This window comes from Ips typographus, linkage group LG1, assembly GCF_016097725.1.
Source record: "Ips typographus isolate SLU linkage group LG1, UJ_Ityp_2.0, whole genome shotgun sequence".
Taxonomy (NCBI): domain Eukaryota; kingdom Metazoa; phylum Arthropoda; class Insecta; order Coleoptera; family Curculionidae; genus Ips; species Ips typographus.
Genome location: NC_138422.1, coordinates 5,350,105 through 5,367,865, shown reverse-complemented (window position 1 = coordinate 5,367,865; position 17,761 = coordinate 5,350,105). Strand labels below are relative to the sequence as shown.

Genomic DNA, 17,761 nt, shown 5'->3' with positions numbered 1-17,761 from the left:
AGGTTAAGGTGAGACCAATCGTCACTGTCAAAACAGGTTCAAATTCTTTTCCAAACTTGAAGCAGACTATATCTGTCTTTTGTTGTCTGATACAATAGACAAAGATAAACATAACACTGAACTGGACTAGTGCAATAAAAATAGTTAAAAAGGAAACTATTAAAAATTGAGAGAATTTGGCGGTTAAATATATAACATAACCAATAACTTGTAAACAAAATTTAAAAACATCAATATTATTTTGTATTTTTAATGTTTAGGGGCTTTGTTGATTAATATTTGTTATTAAAATCTAGTTTTTGAATGCGGTATAATAAAAGCTGTTAAACTGTAAGTGATATCATTGGTGTGTGTTATGATTCTAATTTCACAAAAATGTTATTTCAGAATAAACTTTCAACATGAACTCCTCCATGAACTCCTTAGTACTAGAGGAGGCTTTTCCAACATGGAAAATGTTAGACGAGTTAGTGGACACTTTACTAAAACCAGGTGCAATAGACAAAAATGCCCTGCAAACTTTAGCCAACATGGTAATGTCCAAGGAGTTTTCCCGAACATTCATTTACATTAAAGAACCTGGAATAACACTGCAAACTTACAATGACATTGTGAACGACTACTGTTGTTTTGTCACTTGGCTCTTGGGGCAATTTTTCTATTTTCTTACCTGTGACAGTACTGAACTTCTCATAGATGCCCAGCTTAGTATTATTAAACAGCTGTCAATAACTCAAGTGAATGTTTATGGCAATTTGGGCAAGGAATACTGTAAGGTCATCAACATGTTATGCAATTACTTGAAAGATGGTTGTCCAGACAGTATGAAAGTTAATGTATTTGAAGGCAAAAAAAGTGCAGGATTGAGTAGTAAACTCAATCTAAACAAGGCTACCATTGTGTTAACCAGCAAAGAACTAACCTTGAAGCTAGTTAAAAAGGTTTTGCGAATTGTGGAGTTTGTTTTGGTGGAAAGTATCACATTTTGCAACATTGACTGTCTAGTAACCCAAGCAATGAAAGATTTAGTGTTTCTTTTACAATCAGGATATTTTCAATTTGAGGTGTCTTCAGTTTTTGTGCAGTTACTGGGTGTTCTGCAATATCACATAAATGATGTTTATGTGGAAGTGCTTAACAATGTTCAAGCATTTTCATCTTTATTCGAGCAGCTCTCTTACAATTTTTACCACAACACAGTCAATTTAAATAAGGCTTTATTCGAAAAGTTGCTATTTCAATTTGTTGAAAGGAGTTACAAACTTGAATTAAGTCTTGGGCAAAGTCACATTAGGCTGGTTGATTTTATAGTGAAGATGGCTTTTAAGAAAAATCTCCCTGTTGTTCCTTCAAAGGAAATTCAAACTTTATGCATTGAAAAACAGAACCAGAGCATCAAAATTTCAAGCAAAGAAGAAATTGACTCTATACTGGACCAACAAAGTGTCCCATTATTTGGAAAATTAAAACAAAAAATTTTAAATGAAATCTCTGAACATTCAAATTTAAATCAGTTAGATGTGTGCAACATTTCTCCTACATGGATGTTGTTTTGCAACAGCCTGAATTCCCAGTGGGATGATTTAAATTGCACTGAAACATCCTGTCAAGCTAACACTATGATTGCATTTTGTACAAATATTTGTGGTATTTTACTTAAAATGAAACTAAAAGTTCATGGAGAAAACAAAAGAAAAGATTGCCTTTTACACTTTTTTAATGAAAGTGTCTTGACAACTAAACTGTTATTCATTAGCTCTAAGCATTACATTTCGTGTCAAGAGCATTTCAGTTTTCAAATTCTTGCTGATTTTTTGGTGCAGCACCTTGTTGTCTCTGACTGTAAAAATATTGACATTATTTATCATTTAATTGGCTGCAAGCTGCTTGTGGGGACGGTATATAATTCTGCTAGTCAACTGCCTGATGATTATGTTGGTACAGGAGAGTGGAATGCCAAATTGAAAGCTGAGTTAAGCACATTATATAATAGCATTTGTAGAGATAAAAGGGTCACCAATGAGATGATTTTTAAAGGGTTTAGTGGATTTTTCCGCTGCATATCTAGTGGCCTAATTAAGAACCTGAATGGTAACCATTTGGCTCAAATTGAAGAATTGCATTTAACCCTATTGAAAACGCACAAATCAAGTTCAGACAATAATGTTTTATGTCAAATTGTTGAACAGACCCCATATATTTTATATGCTTTTTCAAAGAAAGATGACATATTTTTCTACATTTGGATTCCACTTATGTCATCTAAAGTACTCAGCATTCAACACAAAGTAGCCCAAATAATTCAAATAATTGTTTGCACTTCTCATAGTGACTTTGTCAGAACTTTTAACTCTACTGGAGATCAGTTTTACTGTCTTTTATGTCACAAGGATAATTTAGACAAACATAAAGAAACTCCCTCTATACTTTTGTCAAAAAATAAGATATCAGTAGCGACCTCACATTATGCTATGCTGAAGGCGGTGATTAACTTTATGTTAAGTACCAATGAAGAGTTGAGGTGCCTAGCTTTAAAGGTTTTACCAAGTTTTTCCCAACATGTTTGGATGGATTTTTACCGGCCTGACATTATGAAAACGTGGATTGAGAATTGTGGAGATGCTAAGTTGTCTGTGAGGAAGGCTGTGATTCATACAATTCATGATACGGTGGCCCATGGATTGGTAAGGCTTTACTTGTATTATTTATTATTTTTCTAATAGTCTGTTTTTAAGACAAGTTGTATTTACAACCTTTTATTATTTAGATAACCTATACACGGTGACTAAAGGTTTTTTTGCCATTGTGATCGTCATATTTTACAAAAAGTCAACAGTTTACATGGTGTCTCGTGACCTGTTCCTACTTTGCAGGTTTTAGTTCGAATAGATGTTTTCGTACAGTTTTGCTTTAAAGCTAATTGTTTGCATTATACAGAAGGTTAAACGCAACATCATGGATTTTTTTTGCGCGAATGATAACTTCCGCACTAGTGCAGAAAAATTAAAAATATCAATAAGTGATGGTTGTCTCTAATTATTTATTGATACACTGTTTGCTTAAAACTATTTCACCTAACTCACTGTAAACAGTAATTTTGCTAAATCACTCAATTATGTCAGATATCAGTTAAACTGCATATTTCCCGTAGCGTCTAAGTATTATTGATATTTGTATGTAAATTTGTCAAAACATGGGAAGTAATTTCTCCATTTAGGTCACATGCAAATCCTAAATTTGAAGGCAAAAACTGCTCACAGGACCGTCATTCATTTTGCCTCAAAAATGATTTCTTCACAGATATACAGGGTAAAAGAAAATTTCTTGAATTTCAACCCAGTGCATTTGGTAGCTTAGGCTATTTCAGAAAATTCTCTCTTATGTCATTTGATAGGATTTGTTGATATTTCGGGACCATTTCATATAGATGTTTTAGAAAGAGCTTCTAAGAGAGCTCTCCAAAGCTTTTGCCAGCTAACACAGTCAAACGCTTTGCTGTAGTCTAGGAAACAGAGATATGATGTAAGTGAAAGTGAAAGATACAATGGTTTTGCAAATTTCTCTTGCCTTTTCGATAATTTGTTCAACATTAGAGATTTGTTCTCTTGTGCCCTTGCCACTGACTGGGATCTGCCAATCCAAAAAGCTTCTGAGGCGTTGGAAGGAGAATTCTGGGCATAACTTTCGAATAGGCGATGTTCACCAGTCCTTTAGCCATTGTCCGGTTTTCTATATGTTGTTGCATATTTTCCACAGAATTGTGATACCTACTTCATCTAGCTTTAACATTTCTGCCCTTATATTGTCACCGCCTGTGCTTTTAGGGTTTTTTAAATAATGAATGTCTTGTTCTATTGCATCCTTCCAAATGTCAGGCTCTTGTTCCACCTCTTTCATGGATGGTAGTTTGTTTTCTTGTTCAGGGTTCTCATTCTCGTAGAGCTTTCCAATATAACTGCTATGCCTCAAGAACTCTCTCTATTTAAATAATAGTTTTTCCATTTTGATATTCTAATTTCCATGTTTTTGGTTTAAATTCTCTGGTAATTTCCTTGGTGGTTCGGAAGAGGTCTCATGTTTCATTGGTGTTGTGTAAATAGAAATAGTAATATCTATTTTCGGCTCATTTTTCAATGTCAACTGCCTTATACATACAAGGTGTGAAAGAAGTGCGTGCAAGAAAGTGAAATTTTTAAGTATTTTTAAGTAGTAATTGACCAATTATTTGTTTCGGTTTTGTTTTATCATGGGTTTAAAAATGGGAAGATTTTAAAAATGACCCATAAAATCACTCTCCCGTTTAAGGTGGCTTGCAGTTTATTTTGCAATAACTTTTTTACTATAGAATAACCCAGACATTTCTGACCAAATCAAATCTGACGTTCTGGACGTAATATTTCCACCACTGTTTGGCCACGTGAAGAAATCTCTTAAGTACTTGGACTATGAGCTGCAAGTTACTCTACTGGACACCTTAAATGAATTAGGAAGAATAGACAATGTTCGAGTGAAGCTGGAATGTGCTAAGATGCTGTTGTACTTTATAATGGTGCCCACGTCCAAATATTGGTACATGGCTGTCAATAGATGTGCAAAACTATCGGCCAAAAACGCCGAAGGACATTTGATCGTTTACAAGCAAAATACGGACGCTCTGTGCGAAGTTGTAGTACATCTTTGCTATTGCAATCAGTATATTGTGAATGCATCTTTGAGGGAGTCATTGTGCAAAGTGGGAGTAGTATTAGGTAAGTTAAATATTGTTTATCTTAAAAAGAAAAGTAGTTGAAATAATTGAAAACGGCCATACTTAAGAAGAGAGAAAATTACGTTTCGCAAAAGTTTATTTATTTTATAAATTACTTTGTATACAGTAGCTTTAGAGGTATTTTGAAAACTTACAATCCGAAATATTTTCTAGATGGATGATTCTAATCCATATCCCAAACCAGAAATTTGTGTCTTGTTTTATTTTCAAACTGTTTTAACTCAATCAATTGATCAGCAGGTTAGTCTTAATGAATATTCTTCAATCATATATGATTAAAAAAATGAAAGTGTACAACAGCCGCAACATAATAGGCCTACATCAGTTTTCAAAATCATCATGTCTTTTAATTCTAATTTGAAATTTTCATGTTGCTTATCTTGTAGTAATAAACTGCAACGTTATTAACCCAGACTTAAAACGTTATTAACCCAAAAATGTAATTAACCCAGTAAGCTTAATTTATTAATTTGTTTAGGTTTTACTGGGGTCAAGGATTTTGTAACAAAAGAAGCCAAAAAGCTGCTACCATACTTGTTAGTAAAAAGTGTCAAAAACCCTAATGTCAGAAAATTAATTGAGGAAATGGCTGTTATTATGGAAGTAGAAGTATCTGACCTACTGACCACCAATTATGGCAACATTTTTCTATATCTGTGTTTGGAAAGCTCTGACGTTAACGAGGCAAAATGTTGCTTCAATTACATAGAATCTGTCACAAAATTAAGCGGGAAGAAACTTAGAAATCTCAATATTAGGGTAATCATAGCAATATTATCGCTTTTTGCCTGCTGACTGTACATTTTTACCAGGTGATACCAAACGAACTGCTTTTAAATTTTCACGAAAAACGTCAGCAAGTGTTGAAAACATTTCAAATGTTAATGCATGAAGACGACAACTCCATGGCTACTTCGGTTCAAGACTACATCGAACCGTTTTTCCTTCCTTTTCTCCTCTATTTTGACTTGGAACTGACGTCCCGCTACTCTAATAAGGATAAAATCCTTCGCAGTCTGGCCGATTTGCTAAAATTCCTAGGTCCACGAATTTTTCCGCTGCGTTTCAAGATAATCGCGATGCTACAAACAACGCATTACTTCAAACATCCTGAACTCACTTGCAACGCTTGGGAGGCTTTTATTCAAAGTTGTGATTTGGATAATTGGGGACCTCATTTGGCCACAATTTTTGCTTCGATGGTACCTTTACTGGAAACATGTCCTAATAACGTTAACAAGATTTTTTATAAATTGGTTGTGGAGCATGAAGAGCAGCTGAAAGAATACATTCAAGATTTGTTTTTTCTCGAAAATAATTTGATTTCTGTCAATGTTTTGGCAGTGATAAAAAAGCACTTGAGAGCCAACGAGGGTTTGCCTTTGCGCCAACAGATTGTTAGATATTTGAAATACTTCAAGCATGATACCATAGAAGTGAGAGTGCAGGGCTTAAAGCGGTTGAAAATGTGTTTGGAAGCGAATAGGGAAGAATTGGATCAAATGGTGTTGGGATACAATGGGATGGATCAAACTTTGGTGGAGTTGATCGACTGTTTAACATTAGGATGCAGAGAAAAAGACTCTGCGCTTAAACTAGTATGTGGAGAAGTATTCGGAGAACTCGGCGCCGTAGAACCTAGTCATTTGCCGAGAAGGTATTCGCACGACAGTCGCTCTTTTGTGTTTTTCTTAACCGACGACAGTTTTATTGAGACTGCTTTGATGGAACTTATAAAAGCCTTTCAAACTGACAAGAATGCTCAAGTAAGTTGGTAAACCTATCTAAACGAGGGATAAATCGCCGAGGTATTTTGGTGCGCACACTTGATGTAATTCGGGATATTATGAGACACTTTGCCAGTATTACGAAGTATTTTGAGGCATTATCTGTATATTTCAAAATGTTTGACAAGCGTCAAAATGTCATGTACAAATTGTAAATGCAGACATGCTACTTAATTAATCGAACCCATAAATTGTCACGTGACTATAAAAAAAATATTTTAAGGGCGTATAAGGAAGGAAGGGTGTATTTCAGACAGATGTGTAAACATTCGAAGGCATTCTGATGCAGTTTAAATAATTTAAAACCATTTCGAGGTATTTCAAGGAAATTTGAGGCATTTTAGTCAGTTTTAAGGCATTATCACTATGAGGCATTTTGAGCAATAATATAAGCATTCTGACATATTTTAAAGGCATTTCAAGGTATTTTGTATGCAAAAAGGCATTTTGGTGTACAAAAAATTATCGGCGGTCTACCCCTCGTATCTAAAACACTCTGAGTCAAGTAATATTCCAGAATACTGATAGAGTGGCATTAGCTATTCAGGAAATCCTAAAAACATACGAAATTTCACCAGAAGGATCGAGTGCTCGTCAGTTTATGTGGAATAAATTTCCAGAATCTCATAGGGAAGTTATGACACCGCTTTTGTCATCAAAATACATTTGTGTGGAGAATTTTTCCGGATATTCTTGTCCTGTTTACGGAAGTGCTGATGGAGCAACTTTTCAGTCTTGGCTTTACAAGTGAGTATAATTTTTTATTTGATATTTTAACATTGTTTAATGTAAGAAGAATGAACATTTACTATTTTACAGCATTGCATGATAAGGCAGTTTTAAGCTTTGTTAATGCCAGTAGAATTTATGTATTTTCCATTAAATGTGAAACCAAATTTTTGCAATCTGTGCGCCTTTTTTTTTGTTATTATCAAGAGACGATAAAAGATGTTACAAGCACGGTTTAAACTGTTTGAACATTTAGTGCGCATTCAGTTTTTTTACTGTTAGTAATGGTAATGGACAAGTTTTATTCTATCGTTCTGAATCACCCTGTATTAAAAATCTAAAATGTAATATATCTCTAAATTATGTATAGAACTGATATTTTGATAAAAATGAATGAACTTATTTTAGTTGGACTTCAAGCTTAATAAACAGTTTGGCAGCAGAACACCGTTCTTTGCTAGTAAGCTGCTACCCGAGCATGAAATTAGACAAGCGGGTTTTGATGCACTTTTTGCCGTACATTTTGCTCCATTCTCTGTTAGGAGGAAGCCCCGACAACGAAGAGAAAACCTATACAGAGTTTAGCACAATCTTAAATAGCTTCAGTGTCAACAAGACTATCAACGCAACAGTTTTAAACGTTGGTTGCTTGGTAGGTGAAGCATTCCTGAAAAGTAATATGTTATTTTATAGACCAGATCCTTGGCTATATCGGGTCTAACACCTTCAGTACGTAAAGTCACTGGTGAGGAAGAAAAACAAGTAAAGTGCACGAGAGTGGTGTTTATATTGCTGGATTTTCTGGATAGATGGTTGCGCGAATCGCAGTGGCAGAAAGAACGCACAATTAGTACAGATCGGTATTATCAAACCATAAAACGGTAAGAACTTTTCTTAAATTTAATTTGTTTATTTAGTGTTACGTAAATAGCTGTACTGTTATAGTGGGTGTCCTTAAAAGGTGTGGAAAAAATGGTACCATAAATTATTTTTTCTCTATTTAGGCTAAAATATGAGGATTTAACCCAACTTGCTTTAATTCAAAGATGATGTCGTAGATAGTGTCAAAAACGCAATTTGACTTTAGTTTTTCGGGAATAATTTTTTTAAGAATTAGTGTATTTGCTTTGAAATTTGGCTAAAACAATATCACTTTTTGAGACACTCTCTATTCAGTTTTAAAGTAATTCTTCAACTTGTACCAAAAGTATACGTGGTAAAAGTTGATTTGAGACGAATTGAATGAAAATAACTGTCACTTGGTAAGTAAAACAGTAATTTTATTCACTATTATGAAACAATAATAAGATTTTTCAAAGTTTAATTCAATGTAAAAACTCAATTTCGTGTGCATTTTGTCGTCATAATTTCAGCATAAATAAAGTTCTTAAATTCGTCTTATCGTAATATGTTAAGACGTTTTTGGTTGTTTCCCAACTAACGTCCGTAACGGGGTTCCGTATCTCAAGAAATTACGATTTATCCAAAAAAGACAATGTCGGATGGACATATTTCAAATTCAAGATAACAAAGAATTTAGTGTTTTGATTGAGTTTTGTACAGTTTATTTTGGTTTAACGATACAAGAATTTGTGCTAGAATTCTGAATGTTCTCCGCATCTTTTAGGGATATTCGGTTAATAAATATAAAACCAAATATTTATTTAGGTTTGTGTCAAAGTTTGACAAACTAGAACTAGCTAAATGCAACTACAAGTGCGGCGAATACCCTAGAGCCCTTCTCTATTTAGAGATGTACATAAACGAAAACCCCGATCAAGTATCTAGGAATCTGCAGTTTTTAGCGGAGGTTTTGTCAATTTCTTCTGCACTTTTCATTGACTTATTAATTGTGCGATCTGTAGATTTATGCGCAAATGGACGAACCCGACGGAGTTCTAGGTGTTGAACCATTACAGCAAAGCGAACCGTCCCTAGAACAGAAACTTTTATCTTTAGAAGTGTCCGGAAAGCTCAACGACGCAGCCGCAGTTTATGAGCTTTTGCCACGTCCACTGCAGTCACATCACATACAGGTTGGATGTGCTACATGCTTTTACTGAATTCTGTAAAAAAAATTGTACATTTAGGGCTTAATTCAATGCTACTTGAACTTAAACGAAGTAAACACCGCCCTATGTTGTGCACAACAATCTTTAAACTTACATCCTCAAATGGAAAGAATGATGCTAGATATGCAAGCTGAAGCTTTGTGGCGATTAGGCAGCTACAATGACTTGGAAGTTTTACTAAATAAGCCAGGAATTGAGCATAATGGAGGATTTGGAATCCAAGTGGGAAAGAGTCTGTTATGCATTAAAAATGGTAAATGAATGTCAATTGGAAACGTTTTTTAAAGCTTACAATTGTCGTACACGGTGATTTTTTGAATTAGTTTTTTTCGATATTTAGCTACTAAAAAACGAAATAAAAAGTCTGTATTTGAAAAATTTAAGCTGATGATGGTATCTAAAAAACGAAACGTCGGAGCTTAAAACTAAAACTATTTTCTTAAAGAGCATAAATAAGTGCCTCCAAAAGATGCCATTGATTTTCCAAAACAATCAATAATAAAATGGTAAAAAAATAAAATAGAAATTTGACTTTTTCGGTTTTTGTCGGATATCTCCGGATGTAATGGAAATTTTTGAAACGGTAAAAATTGACTTGAGAGGCTTAAAAATTGTCTTTTAATAATAATTTTCCTTTATTTTATATTGGTTATTTACAAACAAATAACAAAATGAAACAGCATCAAAAGGAACACAGATACAAATAATCTAAAAGTTTTAATATACAATTTGGTAATTATGGTTTAACCAGGGTATTCCGCTACATTTTCATTATCTACCTTATAGTTACTATAAATAATGTTTACAAGCTAATAATATTTTCGTTTCCATTTTTTTATCCACATTTTACTGGTCTTTGTAACCAGTTTTTTCAAGACTAAAGTCTTTCAAATTGTCTGAAAACTATGAAAGTTGACTTAAGAGGGTTAAAAACTGCCTTTGTAGTCAGTCGTCATAAATTTCCGATAAATTGAAAAACTTTAGTATTGAAATACAAATTCACACATATTTAAGCATTGAAAATTGACTTGGACACCAAAAATGACTCTGAACCAATAAAAAGTGACATCAGCTTAAAATTTGCATTTGGAGTAAGTTTTCATAATTTGAAAACACATTTCAATATTTTAGTCTTGAAAATAGTCTTAAATACAGGATATTGATATTAGATTCATGAAAATTGACCTAAAGTTGTTGACCTAAAATTTTCAAGTGTTTTTACTTTTTATTTTCTTAGAACTATAGACTATTTTTAGGGCTTTAAAACTGCTTTCAGATTGGAAAATTGAGTTTCAAGGCTATCTTCACCAAATTTTTGACATAGCAGACTTCCTTTCCATAGGATTAAAAATGTAATTCCAAACTGTCACTATTAAATTGACTTCTAGACATTTCAGTGTTTAAAATTCGAGCATTTCTTAAAAATCTAGATTGTTTCTAGTCCTTTAAGGTTGTTTTTAGCCTGAAAAATCAGGTTTTAAGGCTCTTCATCATCATCATCTCATTTCTAGCCTTAAAAGTTAACTTTTAGACAATTTTTAGTAGTAAGATATCAGTTTTATGCGCAACATACTTTGTCTTGGTTTCCGGACGGTTTTAATGCTTGAAATCCAGTTTCAGACACTCGACAATGAATTGCAGTCTGAAAAAACAAATTTTAAAATTATTCTTAGTAGTAAATAACAAGCTTTTAGACTATTCAGTACAAATTTGGATTCTCACAAGTTTTCTAGAATATTGAACGCCAGTAAAAATTGGTCGAAAAATCCAGTTTTTTACTATTTTCAGTGAAGTGAGATTCTTTTTTCTCATTAATTTTACAGGTGAACGGAACAACCTTAAATTAGTTCTTGAAACGATCAGGAAACAGTTAGTAGACAGTTTTGGTGCGGCCAGCCTTGAAGAAGGGGCTTACCACCACGGCTACAACCATATAACTCGGCTGCATTGGCTTACAGAGCTCGAACAGTTAGAGAAATCGTTGTTCGAACTGTTTCTCAAACCCAACGATCCTAATTACGTCAATACCATTTTAACTAAAATGTTTAACGACTGGCAGTTGCGCATTAAGGTGGTTCAGGAGAGTGTCCGGGTTGTTGAACCACTGTTGTGCATGAGGAGAGTGGCGCTGAACTTAGCTAGAGAAGTAGCTGAGAAAAAGGCGCCGCAGGCGGTGCCTTTTCTCGACAAAATGCTTGGCGAATCGTGGTTGCAAAGCGTCAATGTTGCCAGAGCTGCAGGCGTAAGATAAGTAAATTATTTAAAAACACTTTTAAGTTAAAAAAATTTTCTGCAGTTACACCAGCAAGCTTATACGTATGTTTTAAATGCGGAGAAATTCAACTCACCTAAACTATTTATCGAGAAAGCTAAGCTACATTGGCTGCGAACGGAGCACGAAGAAGCTTTGATTACACTGAAGCGTGGACTGAACAAATACATACCGGATGGATGCAGTAGTCAGGAATCTCAGCAGATTATAGCTAACTTGAGTGTTGACCAGAAGTACACTAATTTGTGTTTTTACTTATAGCGGTAGTAATTTATTTTGTGAACAGGAAATTGTGCGCTGAAGCAAGGCTTTTGGTAGCCAACTACAACAACGATATCTGCAGTGTAGATGTGGAGACTAACTTGCAACAGTATAAAGACGCAGTAGAGACGTTTAAAGAATGGGAAAAAAATTTGGTAAGTACTTCAAGTTCAGGATGTCCTATTTTTGACACTTTTATTCTTGCACTCAAATGAGTGCGAAAAAGTGCACTTTACCGCACCCAAGTAGAAAATCGCGTGCAGGAAAGTATTACTTTCCGCACTGGTTTGAAAAACAACTATTTTGTCAAATACAATTATTACTTTTTAACTAAACATTGTTCTAAATCTTTTTTTCTAAACAATAATTTATTTACAAAATATATACAAAAGAGGGAAATTAAAAATGTATTGAGCAATATATTGACAATGGATAATTTACAGTCAGTTATTGAATTTGTCAGTTAATCTGTCAAATTGTGTGATAATGATAAGACAACAAAGACCATTAATATTTTAACAATACAACAGTAATTTTAGAGGCAATTTGCTTGAAAATGGCTGTTTAGTGAATTAAATGATGTGTATCTTGCCGCTTCCCAAAAAACTAGTTCAGTAAAAAGGATATATGACAAAAACAAAATTTGTATTGCAGGCTAGTGACAATACTGACAATCAATCGGACTGAATTTAGTATGGTATTATAAGATAATATTGAGTTAGTGGTCCTTTCAGTTATCCAGTATAAAACAATATGAAATGCATAAATTTCAAGATATATTAAGCAAAAATAAATTAAGATTTAATTCTCTAAGAATATAAGAAATATTCTATCAGTGTCAAAAATGGGACACCATCTACACACAACAAACACCTAAACTAAAACGATTATAAAGGTGTGTTTAGCTCAATATCAAGATCGAATCCTACAAAACTACTCAGACGAACAGAGGGACACCAAAGCTAGTGAACTTCAGTTGCATATCGTGCATAATTTTGGTAGATCGCTGTACTACGGTACTAAATACGTTTACCAATCTATGCCACGATTGCTGTCGATTTGGTTCGATTACGGCACTCGACTGTCTGACGTGTCAAATAATTCAGCAAAAGAGGAACGGCGACTTGTCTTGATTAAAATGACAAAGATTATCGACAGTTTCCTCAATAAGCTGCCCGCTTTCGTCTTTCTTACGTCGTTCTCGCAGATTATTTCCCGAATTGCACATCCACAGAAGGAAGTCTACGTTCAGCTGAAAAGTATCATTGTCAAGCTCATGCAGCACTATCCGCAGCAGTGTTTATGGATGATCAGTTCTGTTATTAAGGTAAGCTAGTAATTAGTTAATTAGTTTGAGGATGAGGAGGGTAACAGAAAAACCCAATTAAATGTGGTGCGACGTTTTGTGATCTAATTGTCACTTTTTCAAGCACTTTCAGTGCTTTGTTGGGTTAATTGACAGACAAAAAAGTTCGAAGGTTGCATGAGAGAAATAATAACAACTCGTATAGAAAAAGTGAAATAATAAAATATTGATCAATCCATTATTATCTAGTCCAGTAATCCAATTCGAGTGAAGCGATGCTCGGAAATATTAAACGATCCTAAACTGCAACAACCTCCCCTGTCTCGCCTAATCAAAGATTTCACCAGTCTGGCCGAAAAATTGATCGAGTTATGCAATAAAGAAATTCCTGGAGACATAAACAGCACTACGGTCAATTTGCTTGCCCGTAGTTTACCTAGGTAATTTGGAATTTGTTATCAGTTTGCAAGCAAACTTACTTATAAGCAAATTTCAGGATGCTGAGTCAAAACTTTAGCGAAATTATGATGCCAACGTTTAAGTTTAGGAAACTTATACTGCCAAATCCGGACTTCAAGAACACCCAAAATCACAACCCATTCCCTAACCGTTATGTTCATATAGTGGGCATCGACGATAAGATAACAATCCTCCAAAGCTTGCAGAGGCCTAGAAAAATGTCTTTTAGAGGATCAGACGGCAAAAGGTCTGTTAGCTCTTTGCCTCGACAATTATTACTTTCTTAACTTTTAACGTTCTTAACTATTTTCAGCTATACTTTTATGTTGAAACCCAAAGACGACTTGCGCAAAGATTTCCGTTTAATGGAATTCAACGATATCGTGAATCACTTGCTTATGCGCGATCCGGAAGCTAGGCAACGTAGGCTAAACATTAGACTGTACTCAGTGGCGCCTTTAAATGAGGAATGCGGTTTGATCGAATGGGTGGATAACCTCATTGGGTTGAGACCAGTTTTGATGAACATTTACAAGCAACGCGGCTTGGGGATGAAACCTAAAGAAATCAAGGCGGCCTGCTGTTCAATTAAGGATCCCTTGTCGAAGAAAAGGGATGTATTTAATAATATTCTGTTGAAGAATTATCCGCCTGTTTTGGGAGAATGGTTCAGAAAGACTTTTCCAGATGCTCAAGTAAGTAATTTTTTTTATTAGTAGCTGCGTAACTCCGTCTCGTTTATTTAACATCTGATTTCTTCTTCTGAGGCTGAATATTTTGCATTCAGGATTAATATTAAAAAAGAAAAAGGTTTCGACATTGATAATATTATGACTTATGTATTTATAACCAATGCGTGGCGTTGAGAAAAAAAACTGAAAAAAATAATTGTTATACATTAATTTTTTACGTAATAAATCATTCTTATGCTCTGCACACGTGAACACCGAATACCGGCTCCAAACAACTTTATTCTATTAGATTATTGTGTGAAGCTTAGGTCTATAGTTTTGTCTAATGATGTGTCTGCAAAAGTAAAGGCTGACTCAAGAGTTCCGTAATGATATAAGGTACAAGGTAACCGTAAACCGTAAAAAAATTAAACAGTTGATATGGCATACATCCATTTATAGTTTTAGTTACTGAAAAAGTTATGAATGGATGTGTGACGTATCAACTGTTTAATTTCCTTACTGTTTACTGTTACCTCTTACCTCATATCATTACAATCAGCCTTAAAGGCTGATTCAGAGTTCCGCAAGGGTATGACGTACGAGGTAACAGTAAACCGCACAAAATTTATAGTTTTCTGTAAAAGGTAAAGGTAAAAATCTATTATTTTATTTTTTACCTTACCGCTTGCGGAATTGTGCAAAGTGACCATATTTTTAAAACTTTTTGGAACTCTGAATAGTCCTGTCGTTTTGTCTCTGGCATACGGCTACCGCTTACCTCATACCGCTACGGAACCCTGTATCGGCCTTTAAGCTAAGTATTTACCAATCTAAATCATCTAAAAATCGGCGCAACCAACATATCTTCACTATTACCCAAAGTTTATACAAAGATGCCGAGTAAACCAAATCCCAAAACCCTCAAATTTCTCCTAAACACACTTAAACTAAGCTTTCATCACCCTCAATACCGCAAAAGTGTCATTAAAACAGTAAAAACTCAGGATCTTTCTGCAAATTAACATTCAAATGCAAACAATCACGATTCCGACATTAAATGTCACATTTGAAAATAAAATCAGATTCGTTTTTTATAACATTGACAACATCGCCCATTTTCACCTTGACGTGCAACTAAAGTTATAATAGTCCTGGCTATACACTTAGGTATTATGCTAGTGCATGTCATTTGGCCACTGTGGCCGATTTTAATGGAATAGATATATCAACAGCTTCCAGAATCATTTCCAGTGTAACCCGTGTTATTGTCATTGATGGTTTTCTTGTTTTCAATTAATAGTTAACAGTTATATAGGTATAAGGGGATTAACAAGCCTTTAATCCACGAGAAAAAATAAATTTTTGCCAGAAAACTTGAAAAATGGTTTAAGTCCCTTGCTGTATAAATAACTATAATAATATACATATGTAATACATTAATATATTATTTTCTATATTATTATATATTTCTATACTTTTGGGTTATACTTTGCACAAACATTGACAATCAATACTTTCTCGTCTGCCGAAAAAGCTGCAGATCTTTGCCTGGATTAGCAATTTGATGGTGCAAATTAAATTTGAAAACATATTATGGTTGAAATTTTATGTTTTTATTGTGGTACAAAAGCAACCATTTATTTACAACTGAAGGGTGCACGGGAAAAACAAGCTAAGTCAAATTTTGAAGTTTTTGAGTACAGCAGTTTTATCTCTAAAATCGTTGTTAACTGGTCACCTATACGCATTAGAAACATAAATATTTTTTTATATATAAAGTAGCATGCTTTTTTATTTAATATAATAATTACAAGGTGGTTGTTGAAGAAGATACAAAAATAAGTCTTGACTTAGCCTGTTTTTCACCAGATTTATATTATAAATATTAAATTCGTCAAACTTAAGTAGCAAACAAGGTAATTCATAAATTAAAATGTATGTCAAAAAATAATTAGTTGAAACCTTGTTTTTTTTTTGTTGATAAAAAATTATTAAACTAATTAGTTACTAAAAAGATTGAAAGGTAAGTAGGTCATTCCCGTGTACGCCTATCCTAAAATATGTTCTATTAGACGACGTAGCTCGTTTTTCTTCTGACTAAGTTTGGACCCTGTATAGCATCGCTATTGTCTATCGGGTGACACTGTTTTCTCAATTTGGCCAAAAATTGACTTAGCTTGTTTTTTCCGTGCACCCTTCAACTCTTTTCTTCTAGTTTTGTATTGAAAAGTTATTGTAAGAACAGTTATTATAAAGAAAAAAATGAGAAATTCGGTTTTATTCATATATCCTTTAAAGTACCTATGCGGAATATTTCCATTTTTAAAATGGGTCTTAATTTAACCGATCTTGTTTATACTTACAGTTTTCGAAATGCTATAAACTTTGAAAGTAATAACTTACAGACTTGGTTTACTGCTCGCACCGGCTACATTAGAAGCAATGCTGTGATATCCATAACGGGCTACATTTTAGGATTAGGCGACCGGCATGGCGAGAACATCCTTCTAGATTCGACTTGTGGTGATGTTGTTCACGTTGATTTTAACTGTTTATTTAATAAGGGTACGTTTAAATTGTGACACAAGTTAAAATTTGTGTTAATTGGCAATAACTATAGGCGAGACCTTTGAATATCCGGAACGAGTTCCCTTTAGGCTGACACACAACATGATATCCGCTATGGGACCACTTGGCGTTGAAGGAGTTTTTCGAAAATCCTGCGAGTTTACTCTAAGAGTTCTGCGATCCAACACCGCTACTTTACTGTCAATAGTTACGCCGTTTGTATATGATCCTTTAGTTTCCTGGCCTCGAAACGTCCCGGTTGCAGCTCAAAGTTCCGAAAAAGTTAATGAGCAGGTATGTTTCTATTATTATTGCTTTTACCTTGTTATCTGGGTGTTTTTAGGCTGTAGAGCACGTGAAAAATATTGAGCTAAGGTTACAGGGTAAAGTTAAAACCAGGAGTAGAGCTATGTCTCAATGTTTATCAATAGAGGGACAAGTGGACTATTTAATCAATGAAGCTAAAAGTGTTGATAATTTGTGCCAAATGTATATTGGGTGGGGACCCTATCTCTAAATTTAACTAGTTGTGTAAGTGTAAAATAATTTTTTAAGTTTGGTGATTATTTTGTTTTTCATACAAGTTTTCTATTACTGAATAAAAATACTATTTTTGGCAAAATTTATATTTTGACTAAGCTAACCTTGAATAAATTATCTGCTTGCCAATTGAAACAGAGTGCTCCAACTTTGTGGCTTGGGGTATCGATTAGAGACCTTCATAGAGACGCTTTTCTGGTTTGGCAGATTGCAAAATATCTTATGCGTAAACAGGGTTATTTGTAAAATGGTCACATTTTTAAGAATCTTTATTTTCTACGAGAGTGAACCTAATGACTATAATCCACGATTATAGTCATTTGGT

General features: G+C 34.1%; 1 protein-coding gene across 1 annotated transcript; it reads left to right on the top strand.

Moving 5' to 3' along the window:
* Positions 1 to 185: 185 nt before the first annotated feature.
* Positions 186 to 17,518, top strand: mei-41 (ATR serine/threonine kinase meiotic 41). Its single transcript, XM_081974816.1, has 21 exons — positions 186 to 330; positions 388 to 2,684; positions 4,346 to 4,748; positions 5,247 to 5,527; positions 5,581 to 6,534; positions 7,073 to 7,302; positions 7,693 to 7,924; positions 7,978 to 8,165; positions 8,953 to 9,094; positions 9,150 to 9,320; positions 9,375 to 9,609; positions 11,180 to 11,598; positions 11,653 to 11,861; positions 11,915 to 12,044; positions 12,785 to 13,216; positions 13,445 to 13,635; positions 13,692 to 13,901; positions 13,968 to 14,349; positions 16,734 to 16,893; positions 16,949 to 17,190; positions 17,240 to 17,518. Exons 2-21 carry the CDS (start codon positions 402 to 404, stop codon positions 17,411 to 17,413), a joined length of 7,668 nt encoding a protein of 2,555 aa, XP_081830942.1. The 5' UTR covers positions 186 to 330; positions 388 to 401; the 3' UTR covers positions 17,414 to 17,518.
* The last annotated feature ends 243 nt before the right edge of the window (positions 17,519 to 17,761 follow it).